This window comes from Labrus mixtus, chromosome 23, assembly GCF_963584025.1.
Source record: "Labrus mixtus chromosome 23, fLabMix1.1, whole genome shotgun sequence".
In the NCBI taxonomy this organism is placed as follows: Eukaryota; Metazoa; Chordata; class Actinopteri; order Labriformes; family Labridae; genus Labrus; species Labrus mixtus.
In genome coordinates, this window is record NC_083634.1 from 15854405 (window position 1) to 15873032 (window position 18628).

The window sequence follows — 18628 nt, forward strand, 5'->3', positions numbered from 1 at the left end:
ATCCAAACTAATACTTGTACTTTCTGACATTTACGAGAAGAAGAAGAAGAAGAAGAAGAAGAAGAAGAAAAAAAAAGAGACCAAACACACAAACACGAGTCTAGCCCCCAAAACAATTTGCCACTCTTCAAACACTTACCGGCAATTGTGCTTTACCTAAGCTCTTATATAAGTCAGAGTCAGCCACCTACAGACGCCCTCACAAGTCACTTTAAAAACACACACAATGAAAACATACAGGACATAATCCTTTTAAGCAAACATCCAGCCTTAACAAATCAGTCACACACACACACACACACACACACACACACACACACACACACACCACAGAGCCTAAACTGCTCACACAACTATACCCCGCCGACAAACACATCCACAAGTGCCCAAACCTGCTAAAACAAAAAAAGAAAAAGGAAACACGCACACAGCAGCAATTAGAATCAACAGGTCTGCCATCATCAAAACTTACAGAGTCACTGAGCTCCTCGCTGTCCGTGTGCATATTGTGTTTGCCTGCTTCGATGGGTAGATGCAGCTCAATAAATTTCATGTTATCTGACCGCCCACTTCTTCATAGCACTTGGCTCACTGATCCCCGCCTGTGTCAGTGGAAAATCTGGCTGCCGGGTGAGTTAGATCGGCTATTTGAAGCCAGGAGAGGCACCACGTGACGAGACAGAAACGTTGTGGATGACAATGCCTTTTTCTAACCGCGGCATCTGGACGACCGTTTTCAACCAAATCTGGGGGCCAGGGGTAGTGATAATAGAGAGGGAGTGTAGGTGAAAGTCAAAAGTGTGTGAGCATTAGTGGATGCCCTCGACGTAAGCCGGGGCGGTCCCTCATCGGCAGATTACCTCTAAAAAAAAAAAAACGTCTAAAAAAAGTAATCCCCCTGAAATGAATTCTGAATGAATGGAAAGAAAATCCCAGGTGTGTTTTCGGACTTTTGATGGATGACCTTTTCATGGACTGAAAACCTTTGAATGACCTCAAGAACATGTGCGTAGTCTTTAACTTCCCAAGCAGGAGTATCAGAATTATTTGAAATATGGGTCACAATCCTCCCTCCCCCCCCCCCACCCCGACCCCACCTGGCATTGTTACAGGTGTAGGATAATCTGGTGTTTCCCAGCCTGCAGTGCCATCAGTATAATTAATGTAAAACCTGACCTCTTTGGATGGATTAAAGCCTTGGATTTGTTGCAGTTTGTGTTTTATGTGACATTTGAAAATTAAATAAATCATGAATTATTAAACTGTGCTATTCCCCCAATGCTTTAAACTTCTTCTCTTCCCGATGAACCGGATTAAAAAAAGATATCGGGGAAGATCATTACAGGTAGGTTTTTACAGAGAGCTCAAGCCATATCTATAAAACACATTTCACAGTTGTGACATTTACTGTCGTAGCTGCTTGAACTTCTACTTAATATAGTTTTTTAATATACGGATTGGTCTACCAAAATACATTGTATGAAATCGAAGGTTTTATCCCCAGTGCGTAAAGAATCACTTCAGTTTATCAGAAAAATTAAATTCACTCAGTTTGAATACATGATTCAACAGGACTGAACATATCCACAGGTATAACTGTCAACATAGATAGATAGGTAACATTTTCAAATGTGTCCTTCATCGGTTGTAATCAGATTGTGACTCTTAATCTTTCCTTCTTTAATGTTTAAAGTCAGTCAGTCAGTCAGTCAGTCAAGGCACAATCACATATGTGGCTGTTATCTAAATATCCCCATGTCTTTCCAGCTTTAACATGTGTTGAGTGAGAATACACTTTCTTGTCAAATTCATCTAATTTCTCCTTAATGGTCAGACGTCTGTTCTGTGTGATAACTGTAGAGGATCTCAGAAAGCCTTATCGTTTGACAATTGTTGACTGTTCAGGAGCTGGGAATTGAACATCTGGTGGAATATCAGGCCATATTTCAAGGTTAAAGGCTTTATATGTGATTTTTTTTGATCCAGCAGATGTCGCCCTTGAGCACCAGCATGAAACCAAAACAACTGGCGCTGCGTTGTTGTGTTAGCATGCTAATGCTAGCGATCTTTATTATGCTTGTATCTTCACACTGCATGTAAATTTACCTGAAATGAGCGTGATCTAGAAACACAGTTAAGCAGTGAGTACAGTATGTTATTCTTCTTTTCTCTAGTCCCTCAATTAAACAACTTTTATACGTGAGGGGAGGAGTCAGCCGGCCGTCCGGGCGATGTAAACAAACTGAAGATAGGACTCTGAAAACTCTGAAAACATCACAGACAGTGGGACTCGGGTGTTACACCCATTGTAGACAGTCATGACTCACAGAGTTATTTTCAGAGGAGATACTTGATTTATATTATATTTAAGTGTGAAAAATCACATATAAAGTCTTTAAACAATATTTTACATTATAGTCTTTGGTTACAGACTTCAAAGGCTCAACGGCTAACTTTTGCTTTGGAAAAGTACCTAGCAAACATTTTGTAAGCTAGCTAACTTTAACATTAGCAAGGAATTTATAGTTTAATGTAACATTATGAAAAAGTGACGTTAGAAAAGAGTCGGTTTAATGCTAATGTTAGCTGCTATCAATTGAAACGTTCAACCAAATCCTAGCTAACAGTAATGTTAGCTAGCTAACAACGCCATTAGCTCCGGAACCGTTTCTGGTGGTTGTCTGTACAAGATTTGAAAAGGGTTTCATAGACATGTTGTTATCAAAAAAATACACAAGACAATCAATATTCTCCACAATGGGCCGTTAACTAGGCTGTTCAATGACGGTATAGTCAATACATTCATAGGTAGACATGGCCTCCCTCTTGTTAGCCTTCTATAGCGTGGTATGCATTTTTGATTTAAAAACCAACATATGTAAATGAATGTCACTAAAGGAAAATGAAGAGGAATTATCCGTCTGGGAGTGAAAAAAAAAAGGGAGAAAGAGGAAGACATGTAAGCGTCAGGAAACTAGCAGACACAATGGTGATGAACGCTGGTTGGAGGGGCCCCTGATTGACTTTTGCTTAGGGCCCCAGCAGACTCTAGACTCTCCACTGGTATCCCACAACAGTTAGAAGCTAATTTTGTTGTACATTACATTTATCTTGTACATTTATTTGAAAGCTTTGGATACTCCACTCATACAGATGAATAAAACATATTTTTGAATGAATTGGGTTACCACAGAGAAGAGAAGATAAAAACATGACTAAACACACATTTGAAAGTTGTGGGCTATGATGTACACATTAAGGCCACCCAGTGAAACACTAAACATTATTCTACAGAATGTCTTTTTACTTTACTTTAAAGTCTTTCTATGTGATTTTTCACACTTAAATATAATATAAATCAAGTACATCCTCTGAAAATAACTCTGTGAGTCATGACTGTCTACAATGGGTGTAACACCCGAGTCCCACTGTCTGTGATGTTTTCAGAGTTTTCAGAGTCCTATCTTCACTTTGTTTACATCGCCCGCACGGCCGGCTGACTCCTCCCCTCGTGTATAAAAAAGTTGTTTAATTGAGGGACTAGAGAAAAGAAGAATAACATACTGTACTCACTGCTTAACTGTGTTTCTAGATCACGCTCATTTCAGGTAAATTTACATGCAGTGTGAAGATACGAGCATGATAAAGATCGCTAGCATTAGCATGCTAACACAACAACGCACCGCAAGTTGTTTTGGTTTCATGCTGGTGCTCAAGGGCGACATCTGCTGGATCAAAAAATCGCATATAAAGCCTTTAACAGACAATTTCTAAGTTTCAAGGCTTTAAGCACATTTGGAAGTTTATAATTTACTATTTCTTTAAAGTAACATTTTGAGAACAGTCCTTGTTGTAACAGATAATTTCTAAGCTTTTTCTCATGGTTACTTTTACTAAGAAAGACAGCCCAAGCTCCCTCTTAAACATTATAGGACCACCCTAGGGATTGGTTGCCAAAGTGACAGTTAATGGGAATACAAATAAACAAAGAACAACCCCCTCGAGCAAACATTTAGGAAACACTATTTAGCCCCTGTTGGTAACATCTCCAATAAAGGCGTATAAGGAACCACAGCTGTTAACCACATTACATAAGTTGTTTGATCCACATTCAGACACCTGAAACCCATTTTGCTTTCCAGCCAAATATTTTATACCGCTTTGCACCACTCTGCTCCTCCAGCATCACTTAGCATGTAATCATTTCTCCAATCAGCAAACGCTCTTATAGGCAGAAACAGTTTTTTAAAAGTAAAAAGAGTGTTGTAAGAGGACATTTGACATTTTCACCAACATATTGTTTCATCACACATACCATAGCAAACACAGCAGTTCAGTTGTCTGATTTTGTTTCACTTTTACGTCAATCGCACAGCGCAGTGGAGAGTATCCCATAGAAATGTTTCACTGCATAATCAGCGGGAGTTCCTATTGTCTGCTCATCAATCACCACTTCACACTGGGCAGCTATGTGTGGCAGCTATAAAGTAGATCACTGTACAAGCCCACACATTACTATAATACGGCCTGTGTTTCTGTGGTGTATAGTACTACAATCATCTGCAACATCTGGGAAACACCTACTTGGTTCTGCTGGGTCTCCTTTTGTCTCTGGGCTTCTCGGCTTCGTCTGCAGCTCCACTCTTTGAGCGCCTCCTGAGCCTCTGGAGTCAGGCAGCCCGACATCGGCTGCTCCCTGTCCAAGCTCTGGATCAGACACAGGCTGGCATAAACACTAGTCAGGTAGTACCCACCTGGAATTTAAGAAAAGCAGAGTTATAGGTAAAGACCACAACTGGTTAAAAACCAAACCTTGCATCAAATACTGTTCCGCTTAATTCCTCGGAGTAGTAAACAAAAGTCTCAAGTTAATATTTAGATTAGACCTTGTTGGTATCGACTTGTTAAGATCCTCTTCTTTTGCTGATACTGGTCTTATTAGACAAAACTCTAAATCACTTTTTGCTCATTTTGTCATATTTGGGTCTGATTTATTTCTCCTAAAGGACTCCCCAGAGCAATAAATCAGAAATTTTTCCACAGCAAAAGTCAGCCGTTGAGACTTAGAGGTCTGCAACCAATTCAGACTATTCAGAAGACAAACAAGCCTGAACTGAGAAAATGATTTCAGCATTAATTCAGAGATCTTGCATTATGTCACACTTATGTCTTTCAGGAGACCAATATCTGATTTTTCTGATTTTTGTTCATTCAGTGCCTTGTCTTCATCTGAGTTAATGCTCTTACTCATACGGCTGCAGGTGGTCACAGTGTCCCAATTGGGCTCTGAACCTTTTCCAACTACATCGCTAAGCGCAAAAGTGGGCTGCCACTGAAGGTTTCAAGGATTTCTACAAGGATGTCTTTCACAGGCACAGCTCAAAGCAACACAGTCAAATGATTTTCTCCATCAACTGTCTAAAAAGCAACATTTCTACACTGGTAGGGAGATGGAACAATAATTCTGTTATTATCACTGTTTGAGAATGAAATCAAAGGTTTTTTTTAATGTTTTGAGTTGTTTGTAAAATTAACGTCGAGTTCTTTGATTTGCACAGACTCCATGTTAATAATAATAATTATTTATTTTGTACATCCCATAAATTAATCATCTTATTCTTATTATGGCAAAGTGGTGATCAGATTTATGAAATGTGTATGTGACATAATTTTGTTTTTTTTCTATTGTCAGAGCTTATTCAGACTGATTTAAGAACTAGACATGCTCGACAATATAAAAATGCATTTTTATAATATATATATAATATAGTATATATATACCTATATATAATTTATCAATGAAACTGCATTTCCCACATGTCTCATCTTTTTTTTTTGGGATTACAGCGTGGATCTATGAATGAGGCAACTGTAAGACATTTCAAAGACCTTGGACTGTGAACCTGAACCTTCAATTGATACATATACGAGAGCTCGCTGGAGTCTCGTTTTTCTTTGCAGTGTCTTGGAATAAGACGAGAAAATAAAATGTGAGATCTCACTCAGTTTTTAAGATAGCCAGCATCATAAGCTCTTTTAAAAGAAAAACTATATTCAAACCATTCCTCCTTTGAGGAGCAGTTTAAAGGTGGTGTGTTAGCACAGTCATATATTAATGTCCTGCCTTCAGGATGATTAGGCTCTTTATATTTATTTACTTCTGATTAAGAAAATGCTGCTTCATCTGTTTTCCAATAATAATCCAGGTCGAAGTGAAGTTTTGAGCCACTGAAGGTTGAGGACGTCTTTTACTTTAACTTATTAGCTGAAGAGAATCTTTCTATCTACTAACTTTATATTGAATGTTGTTACACATTTGAAAATCCAATGTATTATTGACAGTACTGATGCAAAACACAGTTTATCACTGCTACTGGTAAACATTTCTTCTTCACAGAGAGACAAAATGATCCATTACTTTTTTTTACTGATTGAAAGATATTTTGGATGTCAAAGTAAAAGCACGCCACGATTTCCAAACAAGCAACGTCAGAAGTTAAAGTTGAAGTCATACCCTCTCCTCCAAGCCAGGAGGGCTCCAGCAACTCCATCATGTACTCCACCTCGATCAGGATGTGAGGCCTGTTACACTCCACAATCACGTACGACAGTGATGGCAGAAAGTCATCCCAGCTTACTTCCTGGCCTGGAAAACATATGAGAAGAGGAGAGTTTAAGGGTATGCTAATATGTGAAGAAAGAAAAGATTTTTTTTTTTTTAACTTTTGGACCAATTTGGACCAAATCTCAGAATTCAAATTGAAAGAAAAAGTCTTAACACATTCCCAAAACCAACCCTGGGAACAGAGGCGCTGCTTGTGAACAGGCAGGGCTTCGGGCCCCAGACCAGTAGGGGGGCCCCTTGAGGGTTGACAAACTTAAACCCAAAGCAGCTGCCCTAAATGTACAAATTTTGCAACGACAGTAGCGCAAACCTCCCTAAGGAGGCCCCATCTGACTCTTGCTGCCCAACAAAGTAAGATGAAGATGAATTTTCTGTCTGTAGGAGAGAAAAATTAGAAAAGAGGAAGAGGAGTAAGCGTCGGGACACTGGCAGACATGATGCTGATGAACGCTGGATGGAGGGGCCCCCCCAACTGATTTTTGCCTCGGTCCCCGAAAAGACTTTAGAATCTGTTCCTGCCTGGGAACTATTACATTTAGCCTTGTTTGGCTTCCAAATTAGACAGAGGAAATGAGGCAGTCATCGGGTACCAACTCCAAACTCTAGCTAATTCAACTGCACAGTCACGATGATGCATTCATTTCCAGCCATCGGCTCCACAGAATCAGGTCGTGATGAAAAGCAGACAGGTCTAGTGCAGATCACAAAGGTGCAATATGTCTGGAGTGTAGAGCTTTCAAAGGTGACAAGACACTTTCCCTTGAAAACATTGTTGACCTTCAGCCCTCATACAGGGAGGCCTTCGAGCAGCAACAAATGATTAAAAGTGGTACAGCAAATAAAATATTTCGAGTTTTCTACATTTAAGTATTTGGTCTCACCGTGTAAGGACCCCATGGCCTTGTGGACGCACTTGCACACTTGCAGCAGAAGCAGCACCTTGTCGATGGGTGAGTGCGTACGCTGCATCAGGACGAGCTTCTGCTTCACCCTCTCCACCTCGCGGCTGTCAGGGACGCCGGTCCTCACACCGAGCCGCTCCATGGCTGCGTCTCCCTTCAGGTGAAGGAGGTTCTGGTTGAGACGCTGGCTGGAGCCGTCCTGATTGTGCAACTCAACCAGAGCTTTATCGAGGGGGGACCGCAGAGGCCTGAGCACGCAGGAGAACATGGCCCGCTCCAACGCCAGATCTAAGGACAGAGGGACGAAACTGTGAGTCATTTCTTTTTTAGAAAGAATTTTCTTGTGGGTTTTCAGCTTATTTCATCATTTTCAAGTTGAGGATGTGTCTACATTTCTAGAGGTGATGGCAAGAGGCCTTGAGAGGTATGCTGGTAACTGCAATTGAAGGATGAATAATAGTCCAAAATAAAAATGGCTTCATTCTACCACTTACTGAGTACATCCAAACAATAAGAACAAACTTAAGCAGCACAGAAGAAAACATGCCTTCATTGGAAACTTTCTGATTCAGACTGGAAATATCTCACATTTTCCTGGTTTTCACAGTTTTATTGCAAGGCTGCTGTGTTGGATTGCATCAGATCGTACAGGTTAATTTTTTATGTCCCGTCTTGTGTGAGTTTCAAGAAGACGTGTTATTAGAATTGGGAAATCCCAAATTATGAACATCCTACAGGATTCACACATTTCCATCACTGGAATAACATGCCGGGCACTCCAGGACTGCATTGTTTCTAAGCCTTGTTTCCTTATCTCTGTTTAGTTTGCAAACCTTCTCTTGTCTGGTATGTTCCACTTCTCTGGGCTTACTTTTAAAATTAACATTTAAATTAAGGAATAATTGACTTAAGGTACGGATGAGACTATGAAACCTGCTTCTCGGTGGGACAGACCACTGGGTTTTGCTGAGTTTTGACATTTATTAATGATTCCTGTGTTGCTGAAATAAACAAAACTAGAGGGTGAATTCAACCCTAAGCTGGTTGAATATTTCCCATGGACTGTGTCGTTTAAATAATCCAATCTAGAGAATACATTTAACCTTCATGCTGTGTTGAATATAACCCATGCACGTGGTTGTTGAATAACTCAATCTAATATGTTGCTGGGTTGAAAAATTCTAATGCACTGGGTCGTCTGGGTCAGTCGACAGTTTCAGATGAAGGAGGATTGTTTTGAATATAAAAATCTGCTATAAAAGTCACCAAAACCCTTTTCACACATACGGAAATCTCCTGAAAAACTCCGGAGATTTGGCTACCCGGAGGGACTTTAGGCTATGTGTGAACGCAAACAGCAGAAACTCTTTTTCCGCAGAAAGAGTGAGCTGATGTCTGAACGCGGCAGCATATACTCCGGAGATTTCAATTTGAGCCAATGGGAAGAGAATGACGTTTATATACAGAGACTGCCTAAAGTGTCTGCACGCGACCACTACGATCTCCGTGCACGTCATTAAACGTCTGCATTCTGTTTTCTGTTCGTCAGCATGTTGTTCTCCTCTCTTTTGTGGATGTTGTCATTCCATTGGATTACACATAGCATTGATATAAAGGCAAATATTCTCATTATAGCGTCGCGTAGCGGACTCTGTTGCTACGGCCGCTAAGCCTTTAAATCACAGGCCTCCACAATACCTGAGCAAGCCACACCCCCAAACATTACAAACCCCCGCCCTCACCCTTGTCACTCCCTCCACAAGTGTCCTCGTGTGACGAAAAGGGAAATGTATGAAGATTTTTTCGCCGTAAATTACAGGACACTTTCCCCTTTCTTGAAATGTATTGTGAAGTAAAAATAAATCGGAGTGCCGGGTTGGTTCGGCTGGTGGAGGAGTCCTCGCCACGCACATCTCAGCTTTCATTCAGTGTCATGAAGGTAAAAACCACTGGAAAGCTCGCATGTTGGATTTACTTTTTTTTTTTTTTTTTTTGCCTGACAACAATGATATGTAATACACAAACCCGTGGACATGTTACACATGCACACGTGGAAACACACACAGATCCCAGTGATTCTCCTGCAGTCAGTGGGCAGTCCTGACTAAGTGGTAACAATCCTCCAGTGCACACTGTTTTCCACTCATCATCAATATCCTCCTCTCCATCCTTCATGTTATCCCTCCTGTATAATCCCCTCACATCTCCCCTTATCCACCTTACTATATTATAACCCCCTGTGATTAATCATTCACACTCTCCATCCTCTGTGTCTCTACTGTACCTCCCTCTCCTTCCTCCTCCCAGCAACCCTCTCTCTCCTGTGCAGGCTCTGGAGAGTAACAGATTACATGTAATGTGATTACAGGCTTGTGAGTTCCCAGCTAGTGCAGAAAAAAAAAACAGACTTTTGTTTTATTATCCAGAGATCTGTAACTGATTACATTTCCAAAGTATCCTAACTATTTCTATCCCTCCCTCCCACCCTTGCCTGAATCGTGCTGCTCTCCAAGTGAGCGTGGGACGGTGATATCTTTTTATGATAAACGAGGGGGAGAAAAAAAAAAAAAAATGCAAATGCCTCCCACCGACGCAATGCGAGATAAATCAGACTCACGGCGCAGGAAGGAAGGGCGGGTGGAAGGAAGGAAGGAAGGCAGGCAGGCAGCGGCCGAGCGCTCTCCCCTGAAGCCTCTGCACTGCCAGGCAACCATCCATCATCACACATTTACACACGAACACACCTGTGAAACACACTCAGCCTCGCACACAAAGGAGACCAAAAAAAGAAAAGCCTACGCACAGGACTATGTCAAAAGATCTAACTAGAATCCTTCCAAAGTAACACCCTGCGACGTCCTCACAATAAGAAGAAGAATCACACTTTGAATGCGATGGATGCGAGTGCGGGCGCGTCGGGGCAGGGTTTTCCTAATGCTGTTTTCTAAATACAAGAGACAATATGAGCTCCACTGGATGAGGCTCTGGCCCCCCACGCAAACTACTTAGCGTCGACAGTGCCTTTCACTAAAGCCCGGACAGCCCACCATTTATCAGAAAGGCTGTCTGTTTCCATGGACCTACGTCCTTTGGCACCGTGCTCTATTGAATTTGTGTTTTCTAATAGTACACTCTCTCTCTCTCTCTCTCTCCTCCAGTCCCCCGCTGCAATCACCATCTCCTCATTTGTGACGTGATTAACCAATCACCCATGTGATACGAGAACAAATCCAAAAGGGGGAGAAGCTCAAAATGTAATACAGCACAGTCGGCTAAATTCAATTAAAGAATTCGCGCAGTAACTTTGGTTCAACGTCTTAGCGGCAGAAAATGATCTAAATTGAGTTCATTTACATTTTTGTGGCACGTGTTTTTAACGAGAGTTTACACCTTGTAATGGCTGCATATAGTGGCAATATTATTAAAAACTGAAGAATACTTTTTAATTGGTCATTGGAAGAATATTTTCTCAAAATTAAAAGATGGGTGAAAAGACAAAGCTTATTTAGTTATCACTTAAGGATACATTCATCATCTTACTTGGTTTTTCTATTATGGACTGGTGGTTAAGGGCTTGAGATGGTTTTGCAGGGAACTTTTGCTTGCGCCCCATCTATAGAGGCCTTGGTCCTCCAAGCGGGCGGTCTAGGTTCAAGTAGGGCTGGGCGATATGGACCAAAACGCATATCTTGATATTGATTAGCGGAATGGCGATACTCGATATATATCGATATGTATTTTATTAACAGTGAAAACACATGGAAAAATAAACTACCTTTTTGTGAATTTAAAAAGTAATATTATAAAATAAAAATGTTCCTTAAATAGAATAAAAGAGAGAGAGAGGAGGAGCAGGGTTAAGAGAGACAGACAGTCAGTCATCATCAGTGAGATGAGAAAAAGGTGACCTGGCACCTCTGTAACGTTATTTTAATGCAACATAAACTATATCGATATTAACGATATCGTCTTACCCTATATCTTGTTTGAAAATATATCGATATATCTTAAAAACTCGATATATTTCCCAGCCCTAGGTTCAAGTCCCACCTGTGGCTCCTTTCCTGCATGTCATTCCCTACTCTCTCTCTCCCTGATTTCAAACTCTATCCACTGTCCTATCTCTCCATTAAAGGCACAAAAAGCCCAAAAATAAAAATCAGTGCCAACAGTAAGCAATACTAGCGAACGTAAGCTAAGCTAATGGAGTGCACCTCGGTTCAAAAGTATCTGTCTGAACTTGCTGTGAGAAGTTTTGTGTTGTGAGCAGGTTTTTACTGTTTACCTTTCTCATTCTCTGGCACAAGTGTCTCAATGGGAGGCTCCAGCTCTCCGCTGTCCAGCAGGCAGCACCGTGCCTGGGACAAAAACAGGCGCAGACCCTGCAGGAGCTGCACTGAGGTCACGCGGGATGATGACGAGGACGAGGAGGAAGCTATGTTTTTGAGCACCTCTCTCTGTGCAAGGAGGAAGTCCTGAACCATGCTGCCAAAGGACGAGCGCCTGTCTCTGGACAGCTCCTCGACCAGTCGCGTCAGCCGCTTATCAGGAGCAAAGAAGCACACGAATGCCTCGCTCATGCGGTGCAGCCCGCCGCGGCCTCTGGCGCGCACCAGTGGCGGGCGCGGGTACATGTAAGTGTGGGATCGAGCCACGCTTTCTGGATCCGAATCTGAGTCATTGTCCTCGTCCATGCTGCTGAAGGAGCTGCTGCTGTCGAGCTCAGCCAAGGACGGAGCCGGGCGGCGCTCCAGGGCCAGAGCAGACACCTCGGTGCCTGGCCCCGCTGCTCGGGCGGCCTGCTGGGGCTGTGGAGACTCCTCGTTCTTTGTAGATGTCTTCACAAGAACAGAGGAGATCATTTTACAACATGCAAATTTAGATTATTTCAGATAGAAAATACATCATGATGGCATTTCGATTTCCAGTCAATAAAGCAAATAAACTACATTTGATCTCTGCACCTTTAAGAAAAAGCTAAAGACCCAGCTCTTTCATGAATACCTACTAACTTAATGATGATGGTCTCCATATTATTGATGATGATGATGGTAATGACGATGGTTTTTGTTTGATAACGACGACTTATAAGATGGTTTCTATACTGATTAGAGCTCTCAAGAACTGCCCTCAATGTTGTGCTTTGGCTCTGGTCACTTCCTGTCAGCACCTGTGTGTCCAATCGGACTCAAAGCTGATCGTTTGCTCTTACTGACATTGTTCCCTTTTTTCTAGATCCTTGCTTGTGTTGTTCTTACTCTCTGATGTACGTCGCTTTGGATAAAAGCATCTGCTAAGTGAATTGTAGAATTGTAGAAAGCAGGTGGAATGGGAACTACAAGCTACGGTTAGAATTTAAAAGCAACTTATAAAAAAAGTTATGCTTGCTTGTGACACTTTTAGGGACTTGGGAACCACTGTGTTAGTAACTAATGAAGATGTTAGCGCGTATTACTTGTGGCACATGGACAGACACCACGTCCTCTTCTTCTGCAGAGCCAGGTGACACAGCAGGGGTTCTCCTCAGGACCCCTGCCCCGGGGTGGACTCTTCTCTGATGGTGTGAGCCGGCCTTGTGCAGCATATCCGACTCCGTGGGCCTGTCCAAGGACGAAGGAGGGGAGTAGGAGCCAATCCCCTCGAGCGACAGATTCATGGAGGACTCAGAGAGCCGGAGCCGCATGCTGCGCTTGAAGCGGTGCCGTTTATTGGAGGCACTGTGGTTTACGAGTTGCGGCTGCTGTAGAAATTTTTTTAAAAAAGAGTCGGTGAGTCAGTTCTTTGTCTTTCAAGGCGAGAACTTTCAAGGCTTTTTGGACTGTAAGTGAGGTTACAGTGAGCGGTAAACAGCAGCTTTGTTAGCACTCATTTCAGAATATATATCAAGAGCACAGATGACGCGCTGAACTTAGAAAAAGTTCACAAACTTTGCAATAATATTGAAGAACACATTTCTATTCACTTTCACTGATCAATCATCTCTGACGCCCTATAAAGGCTCAGGCACTCAGGAGATTTAACAACACTCCCATCATGACTGACCTTGGTAACCTCCAGCTGTAGGAAGAGCGGGTTGATAAAGCAAAGTTTGCCCTGTCTGCCCTGTGTCAACAGGGTACATTGGTCCAGGGTCACTGTCTTCGGACCCTGGCTACTGCCGCTGGTTGATGGAACTGGGTCCACTGGTCCATTTTGGATCTCTGAAGCACTCGGCCCGTTCCAGAAATCTAGAGTGAGAGGTAACAAGAAGAAAGTTTGGGTAGTCTTTTGGTTAGAAATTCAATTATAGTAGAAAGCAAATCTTCTCAAATTAATAAGGTATATGTTGATGTCTTAAATTGCAATGCAAAACTTTCTTAAGAGCTAGAGGACATATTTAAGAAAACACCAAAAAGCAATAAAATATGATTTGTAAAATGTATATAATCTGCCTCAATGTGACCAGAGCAGTCTGATTTCACAAAACCATGTCGAGAAAATGTTTTATTGTTGAGCTGCAGTCAGCGGTACATTCTGTGTCATTTTTAGTCGTCTCAAAGTCACACCTCACTCTATGCTGCGGAGCTGCATCAGTACATGCTACCGGGCTAAAATAGATGCAAGCTGGCAGTCACTTGGCAGTTACTTTAGTCAGCTATTCCTTCATGACTTTCTCACATTTGCAATATGGTGCTGAAGAGAGGCCATACAACATCACTCTCCTTGCTCTTATATTTTCTCCAGAGACGTAATATGAAAGAAAAAAAACAACTACTAGACAGTTAATACTTACACTGATAGCATTGCCTTTGAGTTAAGGGTGCAATGTGAAAGTAACGTAGTACTTAGCCCCCGACGGCTCAGGTAAGAAAATAAGAAAAATCCATTTGCAAGTCCGCTCCCACAGTTAACAAATCTGTGCGTATGGATTTGTAGATCGCACGCACAGATTTGTAAACTGTTTGTATGGATTTGTAAACGATTGGAAAGAATTTACAAAATTATTTTTATATTTACCTGAGGCTTGCGGGGCCGTGTAGAATGGAGAATTATTCGTTAAAAATGGTAACACCATGCGGAAGCTCTTTGAGGCTAGCATTTGATTGCTTTAAGCTAAATGTTGATATCATCATGTTGCCAAGCCCACAATGAAAATCCTAATATGTTGATGTTTAGAAGGTATTTTTACATTACTGACTTGGTTTGGCACAGCATCAGTTTAAAAATAGCTAACCAGCATTTAAAACAAAGAAACGTTAAGGCTAATGGGGATGTAAATAGATCTTCATTGATGTAGCCTCAGATTGTAATAATTAGTACTCCCATTACTTTTCATTTAGCATTATTGGCATGGAAAAAATGTATACAAAAAGACTGATTTTCATACATTTCATGGCGATTCATCCAAAATCTATTAATTCTAGCAGTGGAAAATTGCTTGTGTTGGAGGGATAATCCTCGTAAAGTTAAAGTACTTTGTAAGTTTATGTCAATAATGGCGAGAGATCTTCAGTCACTGCACCTTGTCCCATGTGTGAGATGGCCTCCAGCTGCCTGTGTGTTGTGGCGTTAGCGATGGCATCAGGTAGCTCTAGTGGGAAGGGCAACACATCTCTGCAGGCAAGAAACAATCAGGTTTAATGCATGGCCTAAGTACACATGGACATGCTTATCTGATTGTTGTACATCTCATTTCTACATTTCATACCTATTAGCAAGTTAAAATGAGGTCAAGTAAAGTTGTTTGTTAGAAAATACAACACACATATACTGAACAGAATCCCCAAAGAGAAGACATACAGCGTGCAGTGCTGATCAATTTCTGGTGAACAAAAATGTCTTTAAGGCCACCATCGACTGTCTAAGTTTGCCAAACTTTTGGAGTACAAAGTAACTCTAACTGGTGCCCAGTGAGTATATATTTTTTTTTTTTGACAAAAATGTCCCTAAGGCACCAAATGGGATGATGTTTTTGCAGGACAAAAGTAATGTGCCAAGTGGGAGTAAAATTTTATGATGCCGAAAAGTTTCCCCAATTGCAAATGGTTGTAAAATGTTTGTTGGACAGAAGAGTTCCTCGGGGCTCAGTGGGTGTCAGTAATAAAGTCCCAAAAGCCAAAAGGGTGTTATATTTTGGTTGGGGAAAAGTGTCCCATTGCACATAGGGCAAATTAATGTTTTTACATGTAACTGGACCTGCACCCAATAGGTGTGATACTTTGGCGGACATGTGTGTCATTGGATGCAAAATTCGTACACTGGATAATTCAACAGAAAATATTGAAAAACAGCAAAACGGGACAGGGTTTTTTTTGTTGTTTTTTGTATCAGTTAAGAAAAATACATCACCTGCTGATGCAGTAGAAGGCCACGAGTCGACACAGGTCAGGGAAGCTGAGTGCTGAGCTCTCCAAGGCGAATGCTGGTTATAAAACAGACAGAGTTTTGATTGACAGCTATGGAGATTTGTTCAAATCTAACAAGGAATATGTCAGCTGCAAATCCTGTAGAGGACCAATCGTCTCTGTCCCACACTACTTTACCCAATGTAAGTGCATAACCTGCACTGCAGTACAAACAGTGAGCGGAGAATTGTAGTGTTATGTGTAGTGCTGTAGCTGCAGGTGGGTAATACATGCTAATCTGGCTTGTTTTATACTCACTGGAGTCCTCCTCACAGATGAAGCACTCCTTTACAGAGGAGGCACTTTTATCGGCTGTCACCCTAAAACACAGCACCTTCCTCTGGCTGGAGCTGCATTTTCGCACCAAAAAGGTCTGTGAGCACCAACCACCAGCACGGAAACAAGAAAAAAAAAAAAGCACAAGGGTGTAATTCTCTTTTTTTTTTTAAAGACATATTTGTGTTTCACAGGTTTTCAAGGACAAAGCACAGATGGTGTTAACAGCAATGTAAAGTACAAAACGAAAGCCAGAAAATGGTTTCCTTACAGTCCAGCTGGCCTTTTTAGTCTTAATATTCTGTGTTTCATGTCAGTCTTTGTGTTTTTATATGCACTTTTTGGATTGAGGTGAGTGGAAGCTGCTATTATTTTATCAAAGGGATGATCTGTGACATAAATGAAGATTTCAAAAATGTAGGATGTCTCATGTTTGCCTCTAATGCATGGAGCCAGCCTATAGTTTAAAACATTAACAGTATTCTCCCAATGCAATCACAAATTGTCCATTTGTGTGCCTTTTATGCAACACCATCTTCAACAGCGAACTATTAATTTGCTGGTTCAGGGCTTTGTTTGAAGTTTCGATATAGGCATGTTAGCTAACAGGTCTTATGCTAAGCTAGGCTAATCTTCTTCTGACTTGAGCTGTGTAATTACCCCCAAAGACATGACAGAACTATCAGTTTGCTCATCTCACTCTCACAAATAGACTAAGAAAGTTTTCAAATAGTTATTTTTCTCGTCATTATGGAAATATTAAATGTTATTAGCAATCACCAGCTAATTCCCATAAACCTTAGCTCTAGGTATGCTGTCAATTCCTCAAATGAGCTGTAGTTTTTAGATTACAAAAAAGTCAAATTAATGTAAACAAGTTGGTTTTTATCTTGAGGGTTTAAAGCAAATCTTTGTAGGAAATAAACAACTGAAAATTAAAGCTTAAACAGTCTCAAAAGTCTTACGTATTTCAGCTAACTTAACTTGCTACATTAAGTATACCAGGTTTATTTGGAAACATGGTTAAGATAAGATTTTAAAAAAGCACACTTTTTCGTCTGTTCTAAAGTTATTAATGTATTCCACTATTCTTTGAGCTGATATGTCTTGAAATACTTGACTTTCACATACCCCAACAGGCTCTCTGAGCAGGATGTAGAGGGCGGAGTCTTTGTTGAGTGACAGCTGCAGCCACACAGGATGTGTTATCAGCAGACGATCCAGGACGCTGAAGGCCCGATGAGAGCATTTCTGGGTACTGCCCACCGCCTGCATCTAAAACAAGAGTACAAGTTTACTACCGAACTACCAGGAAATGTATCACTGTTATCAGCAGTCCAAAAAGTCTTTGAAAAAAGATCCAAAAAGTGAAACATGAATGACAAAGAGTTGTCCTCTGGCTGCAATTTGTAAACTACATCGAGTATATTTTTAGCTTGCCCTACAATTTCCTTTAGAGTTTTGCCCAGACCGTGACCCTTGAGTTGAAGTGAAACCCACACACAACACAAGTGTACTTACAGAGTGAAGTTGTGTCTTTAAATATGTCATATGTGTAGCTGCTTATAGATACACAATTTCATTCTGCGAGCATTTATTGCATAGACCAGCACAGAACTATTGTCAAAAAGAGAATACTTTTCTTTGCAATGTGATGAGCTTGAATACATTTCAGTAAAAAATAAGTTACTTCATTCTTTAGTGTAACTGCAAATCGGGAAAAATATTAAGGAAAAACATTGACAAAAGACAAAACAACAACAACTTTACAACTTCAGAAACATAAAACTTCAAAGAGACAAAACTTCAAACAAATAAAACTTCAAAGAGACAAAACTTCAGAGACACAAACTTCAAAGATACAAAAAACTCCAGAGACAAAACTCCAAAGAGACAACATTTCAAAGAGACACAAACTCCAAAGAGACACAAACTTCAAAGAGACACAAACTTCATAGAAATGCAACCCCAAAGAGACAAAACTTCAAACAAATAAAATTTCAAAGAAACAAAACGTCAAAAAAACACAAAACTTCAAAGATACAAAAAACTCCAGAGACAAAACTCCAAAGAGACAACATTTCAAAGAGACACAAACTCCAAAGAGACACAAAACTTAAAAGAGATACAAATTTCAGACATATAAAACTCTAAAAAGTGTAAGACAAAAAACTCCATAGAGACAAAACACTATAAAAAACACACACAAAACTCCAAAGAGACATAAAGCAACTCTACAGATACAAATGTCAACTAAGGGACACAAATTCTAACAAACATCTCAACTTCAAATCTTTTTCAGATGAAAATGGAGGGCATTCTGTCTGTGTATTGCCGAGGGCTTCCTGTCTCATAGAGATCTAACCTTCACCTGCTGGCTTCAAGAAACTCCTCCACCATATTGAGTTAAAACATTTTAAAGCAGCTTTACATCCTTCTGT

At 40.8% G+C, this 18628-nt stretch overlaps 1 protein-coding gene across 1 annotated transcript in view; it reads right to left on the reverse strand.

Annotated features, from left to right (window-relative positions):
• The window catches only part of rin1b (Ras and Rab interactor 1b), a 35680-nt gene that overhangs the window by 2485 nt on the left and 14567 nt on the right, over positions 1 to 18628 (reverse strand). Inside the window, exons 2-11 of the mRNA XM_061031884.1 lie at positions 17319 to 17462; positions 16170 to 16284; positions 15856 to 15928; positions 15029 to 15120; positions 13570 to 13754; positions 12983 to 13267; positions 11813 to 12365; positions 7507 to 7815; positions 6515 to 6646; positions 4585 to 4754 (exon numbers count right to left, since the gene is read on the reverse strand). Of these exons, the coding sequence (XP_060887867.1) occupies positions 4585 to 4754; positions 6515 to 6646; positions 7507 to 7815; positions 11813 to 12365; positions 12983 to 13267; positions 13570 to 13754; positions 15029 to 15120; positions 15856 to 15928; positions 16170 to 16284; positions 17319 to 17462 (2058 nt within the window). The remainder of the gene's footprint in view (positions 1 to 4584; positions 4755 to 6514; positions 6647 to 7506; positions 7816 to 11812; positions 12366 to 12982; positions 13268 to 13569; positions 13755 to 15028; positions 15121 to 15855; positions 15929 to 16169; positions 16285 to 17318; positions 17463 to 18628) is intronic.